Source organism: Sus scrofa, chromosome 1 (genome assembly GCF_054392235.1).
Source record: "Sus scrofa isolate SSC_HxYL_T2T_F1_AM1 chromosome 1, Sscrofa_HxYL_maternal_Yorkshire_Landrace_v2.0, whole genome shotgun sequence".
NCBI classification, from domain to species: domain Eukaryota; kingdom Metazoa; phylum Chordata; class Mammalia; order Artiodactyla; family Suidae; genus Sus; species Sus scrofa.
In genome coordinates, this window is record NC_139383.1 from 251,730,963 (window position 1) to 251,754,784 (window position 23,822).

Genomic DNA, 23,822 nt, shown 5'->3' on the forward strand with positions numbered 1-23,822 from the left:
ATTTTGATGTATTTTTATGTATTACCATTTTGTTTTTTTCTCTTTTAGGTTAGTGCGTTTTGACTCTTATTCAATTAGTCCTTCAGGATTCAATGTCTTAAAAATGTTTTTCTGTGCTTTCCTCTAAAAGGCTTCTTGTTGTACCTCTCACATTGAGATGCACAGTCCATTTGGAGTTGAGTTTTTATTATGGTATGAGATATTTTTTTGTTTTTGTTTTCATTTAAAAAATATGTATGCCCAGCACTGTTTGTTGGTAATGCCTTCCTTTTCCTAGTGCACTATATTGTCACCTTTACTATAATCAAGTAGTTGTATATGTGAGGGTGTGTTTCTGGAATCTCCATTCTAGTCCATTGGTCTATTTGCCCTTGTGCCGATATCACACTGTCTTAAGTATTATAATACTGTAATGGGTCTTGATGTCTAGTAGGGTAGGTCTTCCAAAAGCATTGTTTTCCAAGGTTGCTTTGGCTGTTCTTGGAGTGTTTTTCCACATAAATTTTTAGAATCTGCTTGTCAGTTCATACACACATACACACACATCCAACACCAACCTGTAGGATTTTGATTTTGTTGAATGTACAGATCACTTTGCAGTGATTGAATCTTCCAGTGAGGAGGCTGACATGTTCCTCCATTTATAAATTACCTTTATTGTATATTTTCACAATTTCTATCAAGTAATGTTTTGAAGCTTTCGCTGTAGACGTCTTACGTGTTGTTTGTTAGATTTATTCCTAGGTATTTTTTTTTTTTTTGGCATGCTTTTGTAAATGATATATTTTCGAATTTTTGTTTTCTAAGTGCTGCTGGGTTAAGTAAAGGTAATGACTTCTTTGTATAGTGACTTTTTTGGTTTTATTTTGAATACATATTGAATTTTATCTGCCTTTTTGTTTATGTGATCTATTTACATTTTCCTAAATTGCCTAACTCTTTTATTCTTGGGTCTGTGTACAATATCTTTGTGTATCACCTCCCTGGAATGACCTTCTTTCCTTCTTTAGCCTTCCATAAGCCTCAGTTGAGGTCATCTTTGAGAGAAGTCTCCCTTTTCTGTGCTTCCTGCACACTTTGTCTAATTACCCTTTATCAGTGGCATGTTTGTTCTCCATATACATTGTGACCTCCTTGAGAGTAGGAGTCTTACCCTAAGCATTTCTGTGGTAAAGGTATGTTCTTTCTTCTTACACAGTTAAACACAGTGGCCTTTTCTAGTAAAAGGTGTTCAGGCCTTTACTCTCTGCTTCTAAAATTCCTAACTGCATGTCATCTTTGGTTCACATCTTTAACTATGGTTCCAGCAGGTGTTGCTGGCCCCTGTGTAACTCTGCTCTGCCCTTAATTCAAAGGCAGCTGCTGGGTGGGTACCTGTTCCTTCTCGTAGCACAGTTCACTTTCATACATCATTCCCCCAGCCTAGAATGATCTCCTACTTTCTATACCTTAGTATCTGTGCAGCCAAGTCATACTGTCTCATACAACCATTCTTGCTTTTCAGGAGGGAAAAGGTTGAATTCCTTTGTCTTGTATTACTTGAGTAAGTTTACCGTAGATTATCTAAAAGTCCCTCCCACCCCCCTTTTCTGTGCTTTTAGAATAAATCTAGATTATATCGATACACTTCTTAAGGCACTCCTGTTTCCTCATCTGTAAAATAAAGGCTTAGGATCAGGTAATTATCACGTTCTTTCCATCATAAACATTTTATGGTTAATGATTTATGATTCTTTACCATCTTGGGGGTATTACATATAAATGTTTACACTGAATGTGTGCCAACATTTGGCTAATTTGAGTTGGAACTGAAAATACACTTCCCTATAGGTACCTCTCAATGCTACAACAGTGAAGTTCTTAGGCTAACCATATTGAAGCTGTCACATTGCTGGGGAACTCTGTATTGATATTTGTGAATGGAGAGAGAGAAATCGCTGCCATGAATGTTTAGTGGCTGAATGTGCACATGTTTACATATGTCACTATTGCCTCTTCAAGCTGTATAAAGATTTGCTGATTCTCTGTCCAGCATCTGGAACAGAAAGAGGCACATTGTAGGTGTTAAAAAGTACTTGTATGGTTCGCAAATGAATTTTTGAGAATTTTATTATGTGCCAGGCACTGTACTAAATATTATTTTTTCTCTAACCCTCAAACCTTCTGAGACTGCTGCTGTTATAATTTAGGAAACAGGTTCAAGAAAGTCAAGGAACTTTCACAGAATTACTTAGAGGCTGACTAGCAGAGATAGGTCAAACTTGATTTTTTTATGTCTCTGAATTCCATGAAATTAACTTCCGTACTCTTGTAATACCCATTAGTCAACATAAAATCCAATAAGAATTTTTTAATTAATTTATTTTGTTTTAGGATTCACCATCTTAAATATAAGTTTTTCCATCCTCCCTACCCCCAGAGGCTAGGGTAAGCAGAATGCACACACCTGCTCTGTATAGTAACACACCCCCCTCAACTCATTGAAGTGGAACAAAAACAAGATCACTTGATAGGAACAGAATTGTAATCATATTGTGTATGGCTTTAATAGTATGATCATTCTCCTCAAACATACTTCTAAAATTTCAGCTTTAATGGCTATATAGTATTCCACTTATGATATCATACCTATTTTGTGGTTACCCTGTTGTCATTCATATATGTTGTTTTCACCTGTAAAATGCTGTCACAGACATCCGTATGCTTATATCTTTACTCTCATTTCCTATTGTTTCCAAGAAGTAGAATTAATAGATTAAAAGATACAGACTTCTTAAAGACTAACTATATCTTCACAAATTATTTTCCAGAAAGAACATTGTTTTGAAATTGGCACGAAGTAACCATACTCCATAGGGTTAAATATCCTTAGTTGGAGCTTTGAAGACAAGATAGGGAAAAGGGATGGAGCACAGAGGGGCATATTATTAAACATTTTAAAATAACTTTGAATAGATATAATACACTCACATTTTTTAGAATTCAAAAAGTACAAACGGGTTGATAGTGAAAAGTCTCCTGCCCCATCTTCTGGGTACCCAGTTCCCTTCCTTGAAAGCCAGTGTTACCCTTTCATATGTGTGTGTATATATATATATATCTCCTTCTAGGGAGATACTTTGTAATACGTACAAGCTGATACATGGATCTGTTTTCCTCCCTCCTTTCTCCCTTCCTTCCTTCTTTCTTAGCACAAGTGTTACTATATGAAAATACCCTGTTGTGTACTCTGCAAATTTTCATGTAATGTATTTTTAGAGGCAGTCTGCATTAATACCTAGAAAACATCATATTGTGTGTGTGTGAGTGGCTGTATGATCTTCAATTTTATGGCAATATGATTATTTTGTCAGTTCTATTGAGAGATGCATAGGAAGGATTACAAACAATCTAGTATGATTAGGAAATGAACAACTTATTATTTAAGTATATATAAGCCACTACATACATGCAAATATCTATAGGCTACATTTGTTTTGTGTCAGAGGGTATGTTCATTTCTAATTTTGAAAGTGTTTGATTGTCCACCATGTTTATATGGAGAGAGAAGTTATTCTGGGCATGGGCTGTTTCACATCAGATGAATGTGAGGTACTTGGGAATTTTCGGCAGTTGAAAGGAGAGCATTGGGAAATGGGAAAAGGACCTCAAAAATGAAGGTAGTAAGGGGTAAAAGAGAAAATGTGCTTGCTTGGCCGTTTCTTGAGGACCCCGATGGTAGCAACAGCCACATCCTAAAGAGATACTCCTTGGATGTTTCTTTAAGACACACTGGATCTCTCCTGTGTGCCAGGACCAGGATCTAAGGATGCAGAGATGCTTAAAACCAGTCCCTGACCTGAAGAAATTCATAGTCTAACGGAGGGAAAAAAAATAAACAATTATAAAATTAGGTACACTGCTGTAGTTACTGTATCTTGAAGATGTTAAGTTGAACTAGTTCGAAAAATGAAAGTGTAGATATTTAATATTTGATGTAACTTGTAAAATGATAGAATTCTACTATTTAAAGGATTGCTGAATTTTAGACTAACTTTTCATTTAGTATAGAAGGTCCCTAGTTTACAAACTCTGACTATTGGGTCATTAAGCCTTTGCTTAAATATTTGTTTCTTTCTGGTTTTTTTGGTCTTTTCTAGGGCTGCTCCCGAGGCATATGGAGATTCCCAGGCTAGGGGTTGAATCAGCGCTGTAGCCGCCAGCCTACGCCAGAGCCACAGCAACTCGGGATCTGAGCCACATCTGTAAGCTACACCACAGCTCACGGCAACACCGGATCCTTAACCCACTGAGCAAGGCCAGGGATCGAACCCGCAATCTCATGGTTCCTGGTCATATTTGTTAACCACTGCGCCACGAAGGGAACTCCTTAAATAGTTCTAGTAATAGCGACATCATGACCTTCTGAGCAGCCAGTTCCATTGTAGGGAGGAGCTGTAGTTAGGAAATGATTTTTTTTTTATCTTTTCTTTTTCTTTCTTTCTTTTCTCCTTCCTTCCTTCCTTCCTTCCTTCCTTCCTTCCTTCCCTCCCTCCCTCCCTCCCTCCCTCCCTCCCTCCCTTCTTTCTTTCTTTCTTTCTTTCTTTCTTTCTTTCTTTCTTCTTATTTCTTTTTATTTTTTTCATTTTCTTTCTCTCTTTCTCACCTGCAGCATACGGAAGTTCCCAGGCCAGGGATCAACTCTGTGTCAGAGCTGAGCCCAATGCCACAGCTGCAGCAACGCCGGATCCTTAACCACTGCACTGGGCCTGGGATTGAACCGGTGCCTCCACAGAGACAAGCCAGATCACTAACCCACTGCTCCACAGCAGGAACTACAGGAAATGATTCTTTATGAATCAAAAGATACCACATCCTGACCTCATGATTTGATTTATTGTTGGAGTAAGATAAATTGACTCAGTAGCTACATCTATAAAATGAAGTTGTCTTTACAGCTAAGGTTATCTTTCAGATCAAACTTTTGAATTAATTCTGTGATTCTCTGATTCATTTGCAGGGCAGATTGATATTCACGTAGTACTTCTGATTATTTATTACATTGTGGGATTTTGTGCCCAGTTCTCCTTCTGTCTCCCCCATCACCATGGCTGCAGTTAACATTAACTGCTATTGACTCTTAAAATCTGTTGTTAAACAGATTCCCCAAATCTGCTAAGCAATTATCCTGTACTTGTGCAGTTTGTTTTGAATGTAAATGAAGGACTTTGTAGTAATTGCCCCTATTAAATCTCGTCTTGCCATTTAGGCAGCTTTTTCTTAGCTTTTCTCTGATATCAGTTAACGTATCAGCTAATTCCACGGAGTGTGGGAGACTAGAAGATGGAGGTATTGTGGAAAACCAAATGATTAAGAATTTCCAAGTGCCCCCATTTGTGTGCTGGATTATCTAAAGGGTGCTTCTTAAGTGCTTTTTTTCCTCTTTTTTCTTTTTAGGCCACACCCATGGCATACGGAAGTTCCCAGGCTAGGGGTTGAGTTGGAGCTGCAGCTGAGGGCCTATACCACGGACAGGTGGGATTCAAGCTATGTCTGTGACCTACACTGCAGCTCAAGGCAACGTCAGATCCTTAACCTACTGAGTGAGGCCAGGGTTCCAACCCACATCCTTGTGGATACTAGTCAGATTCTTAACCCATTGAGCCACAGCGGGAACTCCGCTTTAAAGGTGGTAGAAGTAAACAGAATCTGTCTGGAGAAATCTTCGGATAAATCGGATTTTTGTTTTGAAGCCTCACATTTCAGATTGAAGTCCATTATCCAGATTGGTGGGGGAATTAACTTTCATAGTGTATGGTGGTATTAATTTGAGATGCTAATGTTGAGCTTGCTGCTGCAAAGGGCAACCCCAGGGGGGTGGAGTTGAGAGTCCTTTGAGGAGCTAAGCCCAGAGCAGTAAGCTAGAGGGAGTGTGGACAGGGTTTTAGCTTTGTTTACAGATATGCAGCATATTTTAAAAAGAAGAAGAGAACCTATATGGTTCCCTAGACCTAGAAGAGGGAGAAGAGGAGAGGATAGCCCTCCTTGAGATGGGAGCAGAGAGAAGAAAGGAAGGCAGTTTACTCAGAGAAGCTGGGGTGGACCACTAGACTAACTGGTAACAGGGATTGACATCAGTACCTGAAAGGATTTGTTGTAACTTTGAACTTTTGTCTTCACCTTTTCCATCAGTGGTGTCATCTTCTGCTTTTAGTCTAGCAGATTGAATAAAGGGCTTTGTGCATGTTAATTCCTTTACCTGCCTGTTGGTGCGTATTTGTAGTATTTGGAAATACTCTGACTATGTAGTAAAGAATAATTGTGCTATAATAGAGGAAGGAAAAGAAGGGTCATTCATCACCAGCAAAGTCAGAGTGGTGAAAAGATTGGACTCCAGTGTCTGGTGAAAGCAGTCTTCATCCCCCTTTTCCTTTTTTACTGCTGAGCTGTCTTATGTCTTAGCAAGAAAAAAAAATCAGAATCCTTCCAGGGGCCTTTTTATCACTCTTGGAGAAATAATGCTGTATTTGGTTTTGAATGTGTTGACTTTGCACTAACAGGTAAGCCAAGCAGAGTCTGCACTGGAAGGCAGTTAGAACAGGAGTTCAGAGCACAAGTGCAAGGATGGGGAGTTTAGAGAGAAGATGTCAGCTGCGGTAAAGGGCTTAGTGTTGTGGTAAGGGCATCACCTAATTTCAATGAGGTGTTTCAGTTGAGTTCTTGATGCAGGAAGAAGGGTGTTGGAAGGATAGAAAGATCAAATAACAAGGGAAGAAAAAGAAGAGAGTATTTGAAGTGATGCCTAAAAAGAAAGATAAGTTATATAGATACCATCACTCAAGGCCTGGGTAGACAAGGTTTCTGGCACTTTTTTTGTTTCGTCAACAAGGCTCATAGAAGTGTCTGTTCCATATACGATTCACAGGATGTCTACCTCCATTGCCAGATATAAGGGCTTGCGAGTCAACCCTTGGTAGCCCTAGTGTTAGGCAGAAATAACAGTACTTTGATGTGTGAGCTCTGGATACACTGAAATGAACCAACCATGGAAATTTCCTTTATAGGTAGGACCAAAAGCCAGAATCTCAACTTGGAATTTATCACTCTGATAGTAGAATACAGTGAAAATGATAATCCCAAGGGTTCCACTGTTTCTTTTTACTGTTGCCACTTCCCTTGACAGCTGTTTGGTTTCTGACAGTCCTTCACATCAAACCAATATTTTCAAACTTGATAATTCTATGACATTGTGCAATATTTGGAAATTTCTGCTGCTAGTAATTGTATTCCTGCCATGGGACGGACAGTTTTCTGTGAACACAGTAACTTCATTGCAGTGCTGAATCACAGAGAAATCTTTGTAAAGACATTTTAACAGGGCTCAAATTTAAGTTAAATTTTAGTTGCAGCAGAGCTACCAGTGCAGATAATTAAAGTGATGATCAACTAGTAATACCTTCCATGCATAGCCAGGTTTGCATGTGCGTATGTTGCAACACCTATATCACGCCCTACCTTTCTGTCTAGAGGCTGGAGTTTTCTTTTTGATCTTAGTTGTGAAGCATGTCAGATTTCCAAAGTTAAAGTGTAGGGAAATGTGCATCTTCGAATTGAGGGACCTTTGGCCACTGGTAGAGATTGGGGCACAGAGGCAAAAGGTGTCCAAGGTAGGAGAAAAGTACTAAATAGGGAGTTTAGTTCTTATCTTTACTATTAAGCAGAAAAGTCAACAAGAAGCTGTACTATTGAAAGGTTTGAGTTACTTCACGTATGGATACCAGTACAGAAAAGAACCACATGACGTATTCATGTTTGTGATGGTAATTTAGCGGGAATTCATATCCACCTTAAGCTGGGTAGACTATTGTTATAAATCATTTTGGTGCTCTTCAGTTTTTTTTTTTTTTTTTTTTTTTTTTGTCTTTTGCCTTTTCTAGGGCCGCTCCCAAGGCATATGGAGATTCCAGGCTAGGAGTCGAATCGGAGCTGTAGCCACCAGCCTACGCCAGAGCCACAGCAATGCGGGATCTGAGCCGTGTCTGCAACCTACACCACAGCTCACGGCAACACCGGATCCTTAACCCACTGAGCAAGGCCAGGGACTGAACCCGCAACCTCATGGTTCCTAGTTGGATTCATTAACCACTGTGCCATGAAGGGAACTCCGGTACTCTTCAGTTTTGATTTCTTCACTAATAAAGTGATAGAACTGAATTAGAATTAGATAATCTTCAAGGTTTCATGTGGTTCCCTCAGTCCAGCCTTCCACAATAGAATTTTAAGCTCTGCATTTGGGAATAGATGTTTCTTTGGTGTCCTACAGATGAAAACCATGTTTGGAACAATGCCATGTGTTGTATATGATAATTCTGTATGATCACATAATAATTTATATTAGTTTCAAAATACATTGATGTAGCTCATTTGATAATATCAATGAGATGATGAAATAGGTTCGGAAGGTATTCTATTCATTTTACTAATGAAATGCAACCATTGTGGTTAGTAGGATACTAGCCACCAGGAGAAATCCTGCTATTGAGAAATAAAACCTTGTCAGAATAGCTTTCCCCGCCTTCATCTATTTGGCAAATCTACATGTTCTCTGGTTCTGACTTGAATATCCTGCAAAGCTCTTCTTGTTAACTCTTATACCTCAGCAGAGTTGAAGCACTTTGATCTGTGTCCTCAGGACTCTGGATTTGAATGATCTGTTTAATGCCTTACTCATCCATCGAAGTGAACTCCTTAAGTCTAGATACCATAAACCCTGTGGTCTACATAGTCCGTGGCATGTAGAGATGCTCAGTGAAAAACTGCAGAGTGAAATGGAAGAGTCCAGTTGATGAGCTGGTGTTAAAAGGTACTATGAAGTAGGGGAAGAAACTTGAGCTCTGTGGTAGGAAGAAAACACCTTGTATACCTGTTTTTAGGTAGAAATTTTGCCCTGTACATTCATTTAAAAATTAAAAACAAAACAATAACCTAGTTTAATGAAAGAAGTAGTTAGGGGTCAGATCTATTAGTAAAATAAATTTGCAATTTTAAAAAATGGGAATTAAAAGCTCAAGAATTCATGGAAATTTAAAAATTTTCCCCCCTAAACTGCATTACTATATCATATACACTTAATAAAAATCTTATATTTAATAAAAGATTTAGAGTGGTGAAATCAAATTTAAAATCCACTCAAAAAATAAACCCTTACCTGGTTAAGCTTTGTGTTATGTGATGTTGTTTGCATTTGTCTAGAGACCTGTTCTTATTGAAAGAGTCTTAAGAGAAGGCCCCTTTTAGTACTGAGTTTCTCAAACTTGCCATAATGTAATGGCCCCTTTGGAAAGAAAAACACAAATATATTTTTCATAATATTACTTAAGTTGTAAAGGCATGAAAATAGATATAAAATCTTTGTTTTTGGCTCTTTGACAACTGTAAACCAAGTCTGCATATCAAATATAAAAACAACTACAAAGCTGACAAAAATTCAAATTAATACAGTTACTCAGTGTGACAGATGATATTTAGGTTTAACAGTAGGAAAAATATAGCCTTAGGTCTGATTCCATATAAAATCTGTTTTTATATTTTAACTTCAGTGATACTAAAAGCTGCAAGTGCCAGTTTTGATAATGTTGTTTAAGGTGGTATTAATTTCTTCAAGGCTTTGTAAGTTCAGGATAATCAGACCTCATACCTAACCAAACACTTGCTAGCAAGAATTCCTCAAATACCATTTTTTTTTTTTTTTTTTTTTTTTTGTCTTTTTGCCATTTCTAGGGCTGCTCCTGTGGTGCATGGAGGTTCCCAGGCTAGGGGTCTAATCAGAGCAGTAGCTGCTGGCCTTCACCAGAGCCACAGCAATATGGAATCCGAGCCGCGTCTGCGACCTTCACCACAGCTCACTCATAGCAAGGCCAGATCCTTAACCCACTGAGGAAGGCCAGGGATCGAACCCGCAACCTCATAGTTCCTAGTCGGATTCATTAACCACTGAGCCACGACAGGAACTCCTCAAATACCACTTTTAATGAGATGTCAACTGTCATATTCACTTGCCAGTGAAATTAACATTATGACATTGAAATCTTTGTCAAATGGCTTTTTAAAACAATGCTAGAAGCGAGAATGGAAAATGTCGCATAGTTAAAAACCACATTTACTGCTAATGAACTTTTGCAGATTGCACTGCAGAGATAAGGACCCATGTAATACTTGGAGCACATACATGGTATTGGCTATTATTGGACTATTGGTTTTTGAAAATACCTTGAAAATACCATGCTATATCACCATATGCTTTGATAATTCAAGTTTCCTGTAGATTTCACTCTTTCAGTTATAGTTACTATGAAACTCTTGTTTGTAGATTGTGCCAGGAGAACATTTGGCCTAAAGGAGATCTTAACCCAACTGAAGAAGCAGCAGTGTTTCTGGTTCTGCTTGTTTAGATAGCAGTTACCCATGATCCAGAATGTTGACTGTTTTTAATTTTTTTTAATTTTTTAATTTTTTGTCTTTTTGCCTTTTCTAGGGTCGCTCTCACGGTATATTGAGGTTCCTAGGCTAGGGGTCTAATCAGAGCTATAGCCATCGGCCTATGCCAGAGCCACAGCAACAAGGGATTGGAGTGCGACCTACACCACAGCTCGCAGCAACCCTGGATCCTTAACCCACTGAGCAAGGCCAGGGACTGAACCCGCAACCTCATGGTTCCTAGTCGGATTCATTAACCACTGAGCCACGACAGGAACTCCCAGGAATGTTTGCTGTTTATCTTAGATTTTTTTTTTTTTCTTTTTCTGGCCCCACCTGTGGCATATGGAAGGAACTTCCAGAGCTAGGGGTTCGATTGGAGCTTCGGCTGCTGGCCTACTCCACAGCCACAGCCATGCCAGATCCAAGCTGCATCTGTGGCCTGCAGCTTGTGGCAACACCAGATCCTTAATCCACTGAGCGAGACCAGGGACTCGCAGACATCCTCACAGACTTTATGTTGGGTTCTTAACCCACTGAGCCACAGCAGGGACTCCAATCTTAGATTATTTTTAAATATTAAAAAAAAAAATCGTATGCAATTTTAGACTCCCTGTCTCCCAACATATTCCTGTTTGGGAAACACTGCTTTGGCAAATATTTTCTGATCACTACCTAGGACTCTAGGATTCAAAAATGGGAAAACAAAACAAAAAACCCTTGGATTTCCCTAATGTAATGAGAGACACTTTAACAGCAAACTATAAATAGATCAATTTGTGCTAACCTAAAGGTATGCAGAGAGGACTCTGGGAAAAAATTGGAAGCAGTTGCTCAGCTGTCTTATGGGTAGCGGAGAGGAGCGCATCATGGAAAATATCTTGTTTGAATAGGATCTTAAAGGATGAGAGAGTGGGTTTAAAGTAGGCAGAGAAGTAGCAATGTAAAGACCTAGGTCATGAAAGACGTAATTTTCGTAATGATGAGAAGGTTGTGATCCTGGATGGCACTTGTAATGTGAGTGGTAGGTTTGGAACCCAAAAGTAAAAGTTTTAATCATTAGACCCAGTGTTTAGCTCTTATATCATATATCCTAAGGGAACCATGGAGATCTTAGAACAGGGAGAATATTCATGGCAGTATTTTTATATGTAGTAATTACCACACTGTATTGTAATGTTCTCCTTCACTGTTCATTGGAGCTCTTCAAGGGCCATGACCATGAGTTATTAATCTTTGTATACTAAGCTTTTGGTAGAGTAACTGATAAAACTAGTGCGTAGAAAACATTGGTTGATGACTAATGAGTAAAGAGGATTCAGGAGTGAATGATGACAGTCTTCTGTGGTGATGGTTTTTTTTTTTTTTTTTCAGTGACAGACCATGTTGTGATTCTCTTTAGAGCTATAAACTTTGAAAATGCAAATACATACAACATTTGGTGTATAGTTTCATGGGATTCATGTATCGCTGAAGCCAGCCCATGGATTCCTGGTTCAGAACTCCTCCTTAGGAAATTACAGCCAGGGAACATATAATCACCACCAAACCTCACTCTGAATAAACTATGTCTCTTTTAACAGTCTCTAAATAATAGATTACAATTGTATCTTTCTTTTATTTTTCTTGATGCTTATATTTTATTATTTTTCTTTCTTACATTTTTCTTGATACTTATATTTCCTTCATGCTTGGGAGGATTTAATTCAAAGAGCTGAACTATTTATGGAGAAAGGAAAAAAAATGACTAAAGTAAAACTTTGCTGGTCTGTAAAGATAATAGACCAAGTGTGCTAATTAAGCCAGCGGCTAAGCTGCTTGAGGAGTTACTGACATTCCTGAGTTGGGTTTAGCAAGTGAATTGGGGGTTCCCCGAGACTATCCTCAGGCTTGATGTTTTGCAAGAAGGACTCACAGAACCCAGGAAGACTTTTATACTCATGGTTTTTATTTATTACCAGAGAAAGATACATATTAAAATCATCAAAAGGAAAAGGGAAAGCATATGGGGCAAAGTTGAAGAGAAACCAAGTTCAAGCTTCCAGATGTCCTCCCCCAGTGCAGTAGCACAGCTGCACTCCATAGCTTAGCAATGAAGTGTAGCATGTGAGAAGTGCTGACAACCAGGGAAGCTTACTGGAGCCTTGTTGTGCAGGGTTTTTATTGGTGGCTCAGCACACAGGCTTTGTAGCATTCTTATCAAGGAGAATATTTCAAGGAGTCAGAGCTCATCTCCCAGGAACTGGCCAAGGATCAGTCCTGAAGTTAGGTATGTCTTTGGAATGTGCAGGGTTTGAGCAACTTGGGCCTGCTGAGTTAACCCTTTCCTTCACTGCAAGTTAGCTGTTCAGAGTTAGTCGTCTTCTGGCCTGTCTAGTTACTCTTTTTCTGGTTATGGTAGACCTCCTTGGTCTCATCACAGATGGCCATTCTGCAAACCTGGACTCTTCTGTTTCCTTTGCCAACATGTAATTGGAAAGTTTGATCTCTGCTTCACAGTTTCATGAGATCATAGTGAAATCTAAGTGGCCAATTCTGTCATTCATTCAGCGTTATTTGAATGTACCAGTCCTAGTGGTAGATGTGAGTTTATAGAAATGATTATTATGGGTCTCTGCCCTCAAGGATCTTAGAGTTTCATAAGGAGAGGAAAAAATAATAACTCTGGGTAAGGAGTGTATGCTTTGGAGAGCATTTAACCTTGTTGGAGAGTTTAGTAGAGGTGTACGTGTGTGTGTGTGTGAGTGTGTGTTTGGGAAAGTGTTGGTGATAATTAGAAGACTTCCCTTCATTGGTTACTCCTCAAGTTGAACTATAAAGATCATATAGATAAAAGTGGGTATAGAGCTAGTGTTTCTCCAGCCATTTCTGTAGCCAGTTGCTAGTGTGGTTGGAGCATATATGTATTGTTACCTTGCTTATGAGAAAGTAACCTAATTCTAATTAGAACATACTGGTCTTTTTTTAGGGTTTACACAAGAATGTCTGGCTCAAGACAAATCTATTTCTTTTACTCCATTACTATAAATCCACCCTTGACATTTCCAACCTACACTGAGGCGGTAGTAGTATTTTCACATATTGCTCTCCAGTGGGGGGTGTATATGAATGTCTGGTTTTGGACTTAAAGGAATAAGTATAACCTTTAAAAATTTCAATGTACCTTTTTTCAAATGGGTTAGCAAATGCTTATCTTAATGTTAATGAAATTACATGTAATAATGTTTATATACTTGGAACTTAAAAAGTTTTAGGAAAGAACCTGGGTCCAGATTTCATCATATTTGGCTCCTACATATGTATGCTTCTTAACAGAATTTGGAACTTCTTAGAGTAACAGTTTTGTTTTGTTTTAATTTTATTGGAGCATAGTTGATTACAATGTTGTGTTAGTTTCAGGTATACAGCACAGTGATTCAATTATATATGTACATGCCTCCATTCTCTTTCAGCTTCTTTTCCCATTTAAGTTATTCTAGAATATTGAGTAGGGTTCCATGTGATACACAGTAGGTCCTTGTTGGTTATCTACCTGATATGTAGTAGTGTGTACATGTTAATCCCAAACTCCTAATTTATCCCCCTACCATTTCCCCTTTGATAACCATACGTTTGTTTTCAAAGTCTGTAAGTCTGTTTCTGTTTGGTACGTAAGTTCATTTGTATCATTTTAAAAATTAAATTCCATGTATAAGTGATGTCATATGATACTTGTTTTTGTCTGACTTACTTCATTTAATATGATAATCTCTAGGTCCATCCACGAATTTTGTTTTTTGAACAGTGCAGAGATTGTATGATTGTAATAGAATCAGGAGTGTATTGATTTAGAGATTATGGGATAATTTCAGATTGTTAACCTTGAGAATTTTTTTCTGATAGGGTCTTTTTCTCTTTTTCCAGCATTACAGTGTTTCTGCCACCTTTGCACAAAAGACAATTTTACTTGTGTCACAGATGGGCTCTGCTTTGTCTCCGTCACAGAGACCACAGACAAAGTTATACACAATAGCATGTGTATAGCTGAAATTGACCTAATTCCGCGAGACAGGCCATTTGTATGTGCACCTTCTTCAAAAACTGGGTCTGTTACTACAACATATTGCTGCAATCAGGACCATTGCAATAAAATAGAACTCCCAACTGTTGGTAAGTTGTTTAAGATTTTTTTCTTGATACTACAAGAAAAGTTCTTAGAGGCTGCCACTGATTTTAGAGATGGAAGGGATCTTAGAAATTGTCTACCCCAGCTTATTCAGTTTAGAGGCAAGATCCAACTTGTCCATTGTTGTAGTTATAAGGGTAGCCAAGATCTTGACTCCTGGGTGTGTGTTGTTTGAGAAGGTAGTTCCACGATCGACTTTCTCTGAGGTCTGTTATGCCTAAAAGAGTAACCTCTTTTAGCAAATCCTGATAAAGCCCATCACAGCAGTATGTCCTCACAGTGTCTCTACTTTGTTCTTAGAGTGAATTTTTTTACTTTTATAATACTCCAGACTTTTTTTTTGGTGGGGTTGGGTGGGGTTTTAGAGCCACACCCGAGGCATATGGGAGTTTCCAGGCTAGGGGCCAAATTGGAGCTGCAGCAGTGGCAGTTCAGAGCCACATCTGCCACCTACACCACAGCTTGAGGCAATGACAGATTCTCCACCCACGAGCGAGGCCAGGGATAGAATCCACATCCTAATGGATACTAGTCAGATTCTTAACCTGCTGAGCCACAACAGGAACTCCTAGTGCTTCAGACTTTTAAAGCAGTCAGTAATGGGCAGGAATTGAGAGCAGCACTAAACAGTCCAGATATCTCATTTTGTAACTTCAACTTGCCTTATGATCTTTATGTATAAATTATTATATGATTTCTAGGTTTTTCATCATTCACCATAGTTTACATTTTACTTTTTTTTATTATTGTTATTATTATTATTATTTTTTTTTTTTGTCTTTTTAGGGCTGCACCCACGGCATATGGAGGTTCCCAGGCTAGGGGTCCAATTGGAGCTGTTGCTGCCAGCCTACGCCAGGGCCACAGCAACGTCAGATCCGAGCCATGCCTGCAACCTACACCACAGCTCGCGGCAATGCCAGATCCTTAACCCACTGAGCGAGGCCAGGGATCGAACCCTCAACCTCATGGTTCCTAGTTGGATTTGTTTTCCCTGCACCATGACAGGAATTCCCCCATGGTTTACATTTTAAAACTTAATAAACTCTTAGGATTAGATTCATTTTAAGGCTCTGGTTTAGGGTGTCAGTCTGAGCTCATGTATTTAACTCTTATGTCATTTTCCTCAAATCCCAAATACCTATTATAATAATATATAAAGGAATAAAAAACAAGGGAAACCTGTATTAATGATAGTAGAATTAATGGAAGACATGCCACCCACATGCCTATACTTGTGAAGAACTCTGTAGTTTATAGAGCAGATAATAACAGACAAGTGAAAGAATCTCTTGCAGAATCCCATAGTACCTTAAGCTGATGAGCTGGGTGCGAGGTTAGGCTGCAAGTACGAACTCTTACTTCTCCTTTAAGAAGCACCTGCTTTCAGTACTGAGGTGCAGAACACATGGCTCACTTTCCACTCAGCTGGTCTAGGCCCATGCTAATTATAGTAGGAAGCACAGGAGTGCCTGTTGTGAAACAGTGGATTAGGAATTTGACTGCAGTGGCTTAGGTTGCTGTGGAGGCACAGATTCAATCCCTGGCTCAAGTGCAGTGGGTTAAAGGATCTGATGTTGCCACAGCTGCAGCTCAGAATCATTCCTTAACCTGGAAACTTCCATATGCTGTGGGTGCAGCCATAAAAAGGAAGAAAATAGGAAGCACTGTTGTAGCTCAGGGGAAAAGGGCCAGACCTGCCAGTTGTGGAAGGAAGGCAGTCCTCCAGCTAATTCAAGTGATAACAGCAAAGTAAAACCAAACATTGCATGATAGGGAAGCTCCCTGTGGTAAAGCTCTGTCAGACTGTAATTTTTCTGTCTTTTATGTAAGCATCTGCAATTCTAATGTGACAAAATGATAATTTCAGAATTTCCCATGTTCATTGTTCAGGCTTGAAATATTAGAATGGAGACTCACAAAACCTTATAAAGAACTCATTTTATATCTAATGCTAAAATACGCAAATCCTTCATTCCCAGGTCCCTGATAATCAGAAAGAAAAAAAAAAAAATTACCAAATGGAAAGATTCCATGATTCAAAAGAAGTGAACTGAACTGGATAAATCAGAGTAGATGTCATGCTATGAAGTAGACTTACCACATGATAGGGAAGAACTTTCAGACAGTCTAAGATCTGTTTTTAGTTGTTCACAATGAAATGAGAATATTTCACAATTGGTAAAGATTGTTTTCATATGAAAAGTTCAATTGATGAATTATTTTTTAAAATGCAGTATTGAAAGTGAACAACAGACTGGATACTATAATTTTATAGTGAAGTGTGAGACAAACTTTAGGCAAGACAAACTTGAGAAATTGTGTTAAAATTCAGAGAAAAAGATAGTTGTGAGCCAATTAAGAGTTACAGAGGACAGATCTAGGTGATCCAATATGCTTAATATAAAAATTCCAGAAAAAAACCAAAAGAACAGTCAGAAGAGAGAATACCATGCAAAAGTAATGAAAAATACTTAGCCAAATACATGTAGTGAAAAAAAGTATCAGTTTTCAAGAAAAAAGTTGTATATACATTCAGCAGAAGTTTATACTGCTTACCTATAAAAGGAAAAATAAAGGTCAGCTTTTCTGCTTTTTTTAAATACCAGAAGGCAATGGAATATCATATATTGCTTATTACCCAGAATTCTTTAGATGAGCCAAGATTTTTCTATATATAAAGGCAACAGCCATCTTTAGATAATTAACTATTCAGTGTAAAGGGACTCATATATTCTTTTTGAAAGAAATTACTAGAATTAGGATTCATTATCACCAGAAATCAACCAAATAAAAATCTCAAGAATGGTGACGATGTGATGTGAAAGAAATGGTGCTGAGCCATGAACCAGCAGATCTCATGATGAATGCCAAATAGTTGTAATTAATGTGTTTCTGAAACAGTGCAAATTGTCCTTAAAAGAGACTATAAGAAAATGAGTGATCTCGAATTAGAAGTTTAAGTAATTAGACTAGAAAGACTATAAGAAAATAAGTCATCTTGGAGTTCCTATGGTGGCTCAGTGGTTAACAAATCTGACTAGGAACCATGAGGTTGAGGGTTCGATCCCTGGCCTTGCTCAGTGGGTTAAGGATCCGGTGTTGCTGTGAGCTGTGGTGTAGGTCGCAGATGTGGCTCGGATCCCGCACAGCTGTGGCTCTGGCGAAGGCCAGCGGCTACAGCTCCGATTAGACCCCTGGCCTGGGAACCTCCATATGCTGCGGGAGTGGCATGAAAAAAATTGGTAGAGATCTATGCACACACACACACACACACACAATACTGAAAGATGAATCTGGGGAGAATGGTGAGGCTATAGATAATTTTTTTAAACTTTTGCTTATCTATATTTGCACTTTTTTACCTCCTGCTATGAGCATAATACTGGCCTTGAAACAAGACGATAAGCCAAACTACTTTTTTTAAAAAAAGAAAAAATGACTTAAGAAGAAATATTTAATGGGAGTTGTTTCAGATTTTGTGGGTTTTTTTTTTTTTTAGTGATATGAGAGTGATAAAACATTACTCCTAGAATATTGTGGTTCTAGAATATTTGTGGTAGCTGGCTTTATTATTTAGGGGGTGGCTCAAGAGTACAGGAAGACTAAGTGGATGTTGACAGAGCAGGTGATCATAAAAGGAGAGCCAATGGGAGAAGACTAACTGATTCACTGGTTTGAGCTGTATGAACTGCTGTAATGAGACTCTGATTAATGGTAGTGGCCAATTGCAGGAAATGTGGAGGATTAGAAAATTGTGAATACCACCTACAATGTTACTGTTGATGTTTATTTCACTCAAGGTCCTTTTCCAGGAAAGCCACCATCTGGCCTTGGTCCTGTTGAACTGGCAGCTGTCATTGCTGGACCAGTCTGCTTTGTCTGCATCTCACTCATGTTGATGGTCTATATCTGCCATAACCGTACAGTCATTCACCATCGAGTGCCAAATGAAGAGGATCCTTCATTAGATCGCCCTTTTATTTCAGAGGGTACTACATTAAAAGATTTAATTTATGATATGACAACATCAGGTTCTGGATCAGGTAATGTATTTGTTTTTTCCTTTCTCCTTCTTCTTCTTCTTCTTCTCCCCCCCCCCCCCTGCTTTTTTGGGCCATACCTAGGACATTTGGAGGTTCTCAGGCTAGGGGTTGAATCAGAGCTGCAGCTGCCAGCCTACCAGCCTACGCCAGTGCTGTAGCAACACAGGATCCGAGCCATGCCTGCAACCTGCAAGACAGCTCAGGGCAACACTGGATCATTAACCTACTGAGCATGGCCAAGGATCAAACCCACATCTCCATGGATACTAGTTGGGTTGGTAACCTGCTGAGTCATGACTGAAACTCCCTGTTTTTTTCTTTCTTAAGATATCTTTAAAATTAACTATTATTTATTAGTTGGCTAAACCAGTTGGCTTGGTATATTAAAACTTGAGATAGTGTGAATAATACTCTAGTCTTGAACCTAACAAAGGTCTTAAAGCTAGGACTACGTAGATTTGACCCTGGCTAGTTTAGTATAGACAAATGAGAACTGACTTATTTCAGCAATAAGTGAAATGTGACTTATTTCACATTTGTATAAATTTCAAAGCATCCTCATCTTTTCATGACTATGAGATAGAAAGAATAAGGACAGTTATTCTACATTCAGAAGCTGACATTCAGAGATGTTCAGATGATGTGCAGTTACCCATTCTCTGCAGGATCATTTAACAGCTCTATTTTTGTATTTAAAAGCAAGCGTGACAGAGAATGTGTTTGTTTTTGGAATTGTGAACATCATTTGCTTTTTTAACATGAAATTGTTATCTTTACCTCAGGCCTGGGGTTTTTTTTTTTGTTTTTTTTTTTTTTAATTAAACTAATGAATTTTTAGTCATTTTCTCATTTTAGGAAAAAGAATGATCACCTTGTTATTTAATATAGTTGTATGGATCCATGGCCCTTGTGATATTTGCTTTTCTCAGTTCTGTTTGTTGATTTTTTTGTGGGATCAGAAATAGATTATGTAATTGCTAGAATCATCCCCTAGAGCAAATATTGGCCTAGCAATCAGTGCTTCATGTTTAAATCAGAAGGGATTTATTTTTAACTTTTCCTTGCATGTGCTTTGGAAGGATACTAAGAGAAAAAGACTCCTATCCTCTACAGTATTGTAACTTGACACTGCTAGGAACCTAGAATCTAGATTCCAGTACAAGCTTTATCATTGATTGCCTCTCTGATCTTGTTTAAACCTTGTTTCCTCCTTGGGCTTCTGTTTCCTCATCAGAAATATGGGATAGATAGTGTTGATGATAATACTTAAAGTGATTTTTTTAGGATTTTTTTATTTGAAGTGTAGTGATAGAATTTTGTGTTAGTTTTAGGTGTACAGCAAAGTGATTCAGTTTTACTTATATATCTGTTAAATTTTCAGATTTTTTCCCTTATAGGTTATTGTAGAATACTGAGTATAGTTCCCTGTGCCATACAGTAGATCTTTGTTGGTTATCTATTTTATATATATATTAGTTTGTATATGATAATCCCAAACTCCCAGTTCATGTCTCCCCTGCCCTTTCCCCTTTGGTAACCATTAGTTTGTTTTTTAGGTCTGTGCTTCTGTTCTTGTTTTGTATACAAGTTCATTTGTATCATTTTCTATTTTTAGATTCCACATATAACTGATATTATATTTGTCTTTCTGTGTCTGGCTTACTTCACTTAGTATGATAATCTCTAGTTCCATCCATGTTGCTGCAAATGGCATTATTTCATTTTTTTGTTTGAGTAATAGTCCATCGCATTTTATGTGTATATATATGTATGTATACATATAATCACACACACATGCCACAGCTTTTCTATCCATCATTCATCTGTCCATGGACATTTTGGTTGCTTCTATGTCTTTGCTATTGTAAATAGTGTTGCAGTGAACCATTGGGACATATGTATCTTTTTGAACTATGATATTCTCTGGATACTTGCCAAGGAGTGGGATTGCAGGAACATGTGGTAGCAGTACTTTTCATTTTTTGAGGAACCTCCGTACTGTTTTCCATAATGGCTATACCAGTTTATATTCCCACCAACAATATAGGAGGGTTCCGTTTTCTCCACACCCTCTTCAGCATTTATTATTTGTAGACTTTTTTTTTCCGTGGCTGCCCACAGCATATGGAAGTTCCTGGGCCAGGGATCAAACCTGTGCTACAGCAACAACCCAAGCCTCTGTAGTAACAATGAAAATTTAACTAATTTAAATCAAATGGCTAAAGGAACATAAAGCAGAAATTGTGACTGGGAAGAATTTGACTCTGAAATACAAAATCACATCTGATGCAGAAGGTTCACATGACAGTTGTCTTTATTAATGGAATAAAGATATATTGATGTATATATACATGTGTTCACTTATTTAAGTAGGAAAAATCTGATCTGATAACGTAGTCTTTTTCTATAGAATTTGGCCATATATATTTAGTAAGTGAGTTCTGTCCATGACTGCTAGGATACATAGAGATGTACACTGCAGCCCAGGTCTCTTAAGGCAGCCTGTAGGGGAATCTCTGAGACTGTTGTGAGTAGGGAGGCAATGAGAAGTTAGATTAAGGTGGAGCAGCTTTAGTACTGAAGATGTGACAGTCTTTTGGTAGAATTAGTAGGGAGTGGAGAGAGATTGTTTTAGGGCTTCCTTAGGCTTTTTTTTTTTTTTTTTTTTGGTCTTTTTAGGGCCACACCTATGGTATGATTCCCAGGCTAGGGGTTGAATCAGAGCTGTAACTGCCAGCCTACACCACAGCCATAGCAGCACCAGATCTAAGCCATGTCTGCAACCTATAGGACAGCTCATGGCAATGATCCTTAGTCCACTGAGCGAGGCCAGGGATCAAACCTGCGTCTTCATGGATACTAGTCAGGTTCATTATTGCTGAGCTATGACGGGAACTCCTACTCTAGGCTTTGATTCTTAGTTCAAAGAGTTTCCACAGAATATCTGCCTCATTCTAGATGTTATCCTGGACCAAAAAAAATATATATATATATATGTATATATATATGAAAACAAGGGCCAAAGTCACAGAAAATGAGGGTGGCTGTAAATCATTTGGAATTAATCCCTTGAACCTGGTCTGTTATTGCCAAACTTAACACCCAAGGAAATCAAAGTAGCACATGCCACTTGGCACAGTGGTACCAGGCCTCCCTAAAGGATTGAAAGAAATTGCTCTCTGGATGGCAGTTGATTTCTGAATGAAAATGTTTATTTACATTTTAAGATACAGACATGAATGTAAGAATGGAATTGTTCTTTGCCTATTTTATCTATATTTCTAGATCTGTCAGGGGCCCAGCTCTATTATTTGAAAGCTTCTTTCCCTCCTTTTATGCCTCCTTTACCCTGCAAAAACATGTCTGCCTTGTTTGCCAGCTCTGTGGCTTTGGGTAGATAGTCAGTGTTTCATGCCTGAGTTATTTCATCTTTAAAATGAAAGTGATGAAACCTGCCCTCTGTACATCATTGGATTGTTATAAGGTTCAAATGAAATGAATGACTTGTTTGTGTGAAAGCACTTGAGTACTTGGTAGATTGTAAAATTATATCCAAATGATAGATTATTACTCTTATTGAAAAATACTTGGAAAAAAATCTGACATATAGTGTACAGAAAAGCTCAGTTTCAGGCCTCCTTCCTTATCATAGTTATTCTATGCTAAATGGCCTCCAGATTTATCCAGACAGAAGTTATCTTCTGTGAGTGATAGCAGAAAATGCCATTGCTTTTCCTTCTATTTATTATAAAGCCTTAATTCCACTTCACGTATGGGACTCATGCCTATGAGTAAGTCAGATATTTATATTACCCTTTTTAAGTTCTTTCACTCATTGGGGGAAAGGTAAAACATAAACATTTTATGTTATGAATTCAAATGCTTATTACTCAGTAATATGACCATAATTGAGGAAAGGCCCTCTCTCTTTTGAAAGACTATTATTTTTAACTTAGGAACTACAAGGAAGACAGTGGAGAGGTGGGTTCTGGGAACAATAGTGCTAAACTTAAAGCTCACCTGATCCTTGTTGCATTCATTTGAATCACAGGTTATGCATGTGCCCATATTTATTAAGCTGTCATTAAGTTGCAAAGTGTGTGTGAACATGCATATGTGTGCCAGCTTTTGAGAATGTGGGTCTCTTAGGCCAGTGTTCATTGTATCTTGTTCATGCTTATGATCTTTTTAATGTATGCATGTCCTTCAGGTCTTATTTCTGTGGCTCACTGTATGTGAAGGTGCTTGGACCCTGTTTCCCTATTGACCTTTCCTCTCGAGCAGTTCTAAAAGGTACAGAATTAAAGCAGAGAATATAGAGGTCTAAATTAGTCTTGTCTATTTTGGTCTTCAGAAGAAAACTGTTACTTTTTTTTTTTTTTTTAATGGTCAGATACTCATGTGCATTATGGTAACCAAATATGGATAATATGATAAATCTAGATTTGGCGTTTTAGTTCTGCAACTAGACTCCAGTGGCGATGGAGAAGACAAAAACTTTCCTTGTCCTCTTAGCCTTTCCTGGTCATACCATTTACATGAGTCCTGAATGTGTTATCAGACTTCCCATTTGTGATTCCCCTTTCTTCCTTATTATTCTAACTTCCAGATCCAACCTCCTGAACTTTAAATCTTTAAGTACATGATGTGGCCCTGTTCAAAGGCTTTAAGACAATTTAGTAAGTTAATGTCTTCTCTAAAGACAACTTAATTAGGAGTTGATTATTAACAACACAAAAGAGCTCTTAGATTTAAATAAGGATTTTTTACTGATTTATTTTTAACCAGCAGTCTTCTTATAAAAACAATTGTTTGCAATAGTAATAGTAAGGGGAAGAAAGGACCTATCTGAGAAATTTAAAGATGAAAAGAGGCAATTTAAAGATTTAACAGTTGGATTTAGAAGCATTTCACATCAGAAAACCAGAGAGCAGTTTAATTCATTTACTTCCATTGGGTTAATTTGATCTAGCAAGCAACTCAATATAGATTACAAATGACACAAATTTATGTGTATTAGACCATATAAAATAGTATAGATCATGATGTACACTGATATTTTAATTGTCATTGTCAGTATAATTTCAGATGACAGTTCTGGGGATATGATATTAAGTGAATTAGAAGAGTCCCAAATATAATGTTACTTAAATTTT

General features: G+C 38.0%; 1 protein-coding gene across 1 annotated transcript in view; it reads left to right on the forward strand.

Annotated features, from left to right (window-relative positions):
• The window catches only part of TGFBR1 (transforming growth factor beta receptor 1), a 58,779-nt gene that overhangs the window by 15,233 nt on the left and 19,724 nt on the right, over positions 1 to 23,822 (forward strand). The window contains 2 exon segments of the mRNA NM_001038639.2: positions 14,359 to 14,604; positions 18,424 to 18,666. Of these exon segments, the coding sequence (NP_001033728.2) occupies positions 14,359 to 14,604; positions 18,424 to 18,666 (489 nt within the window).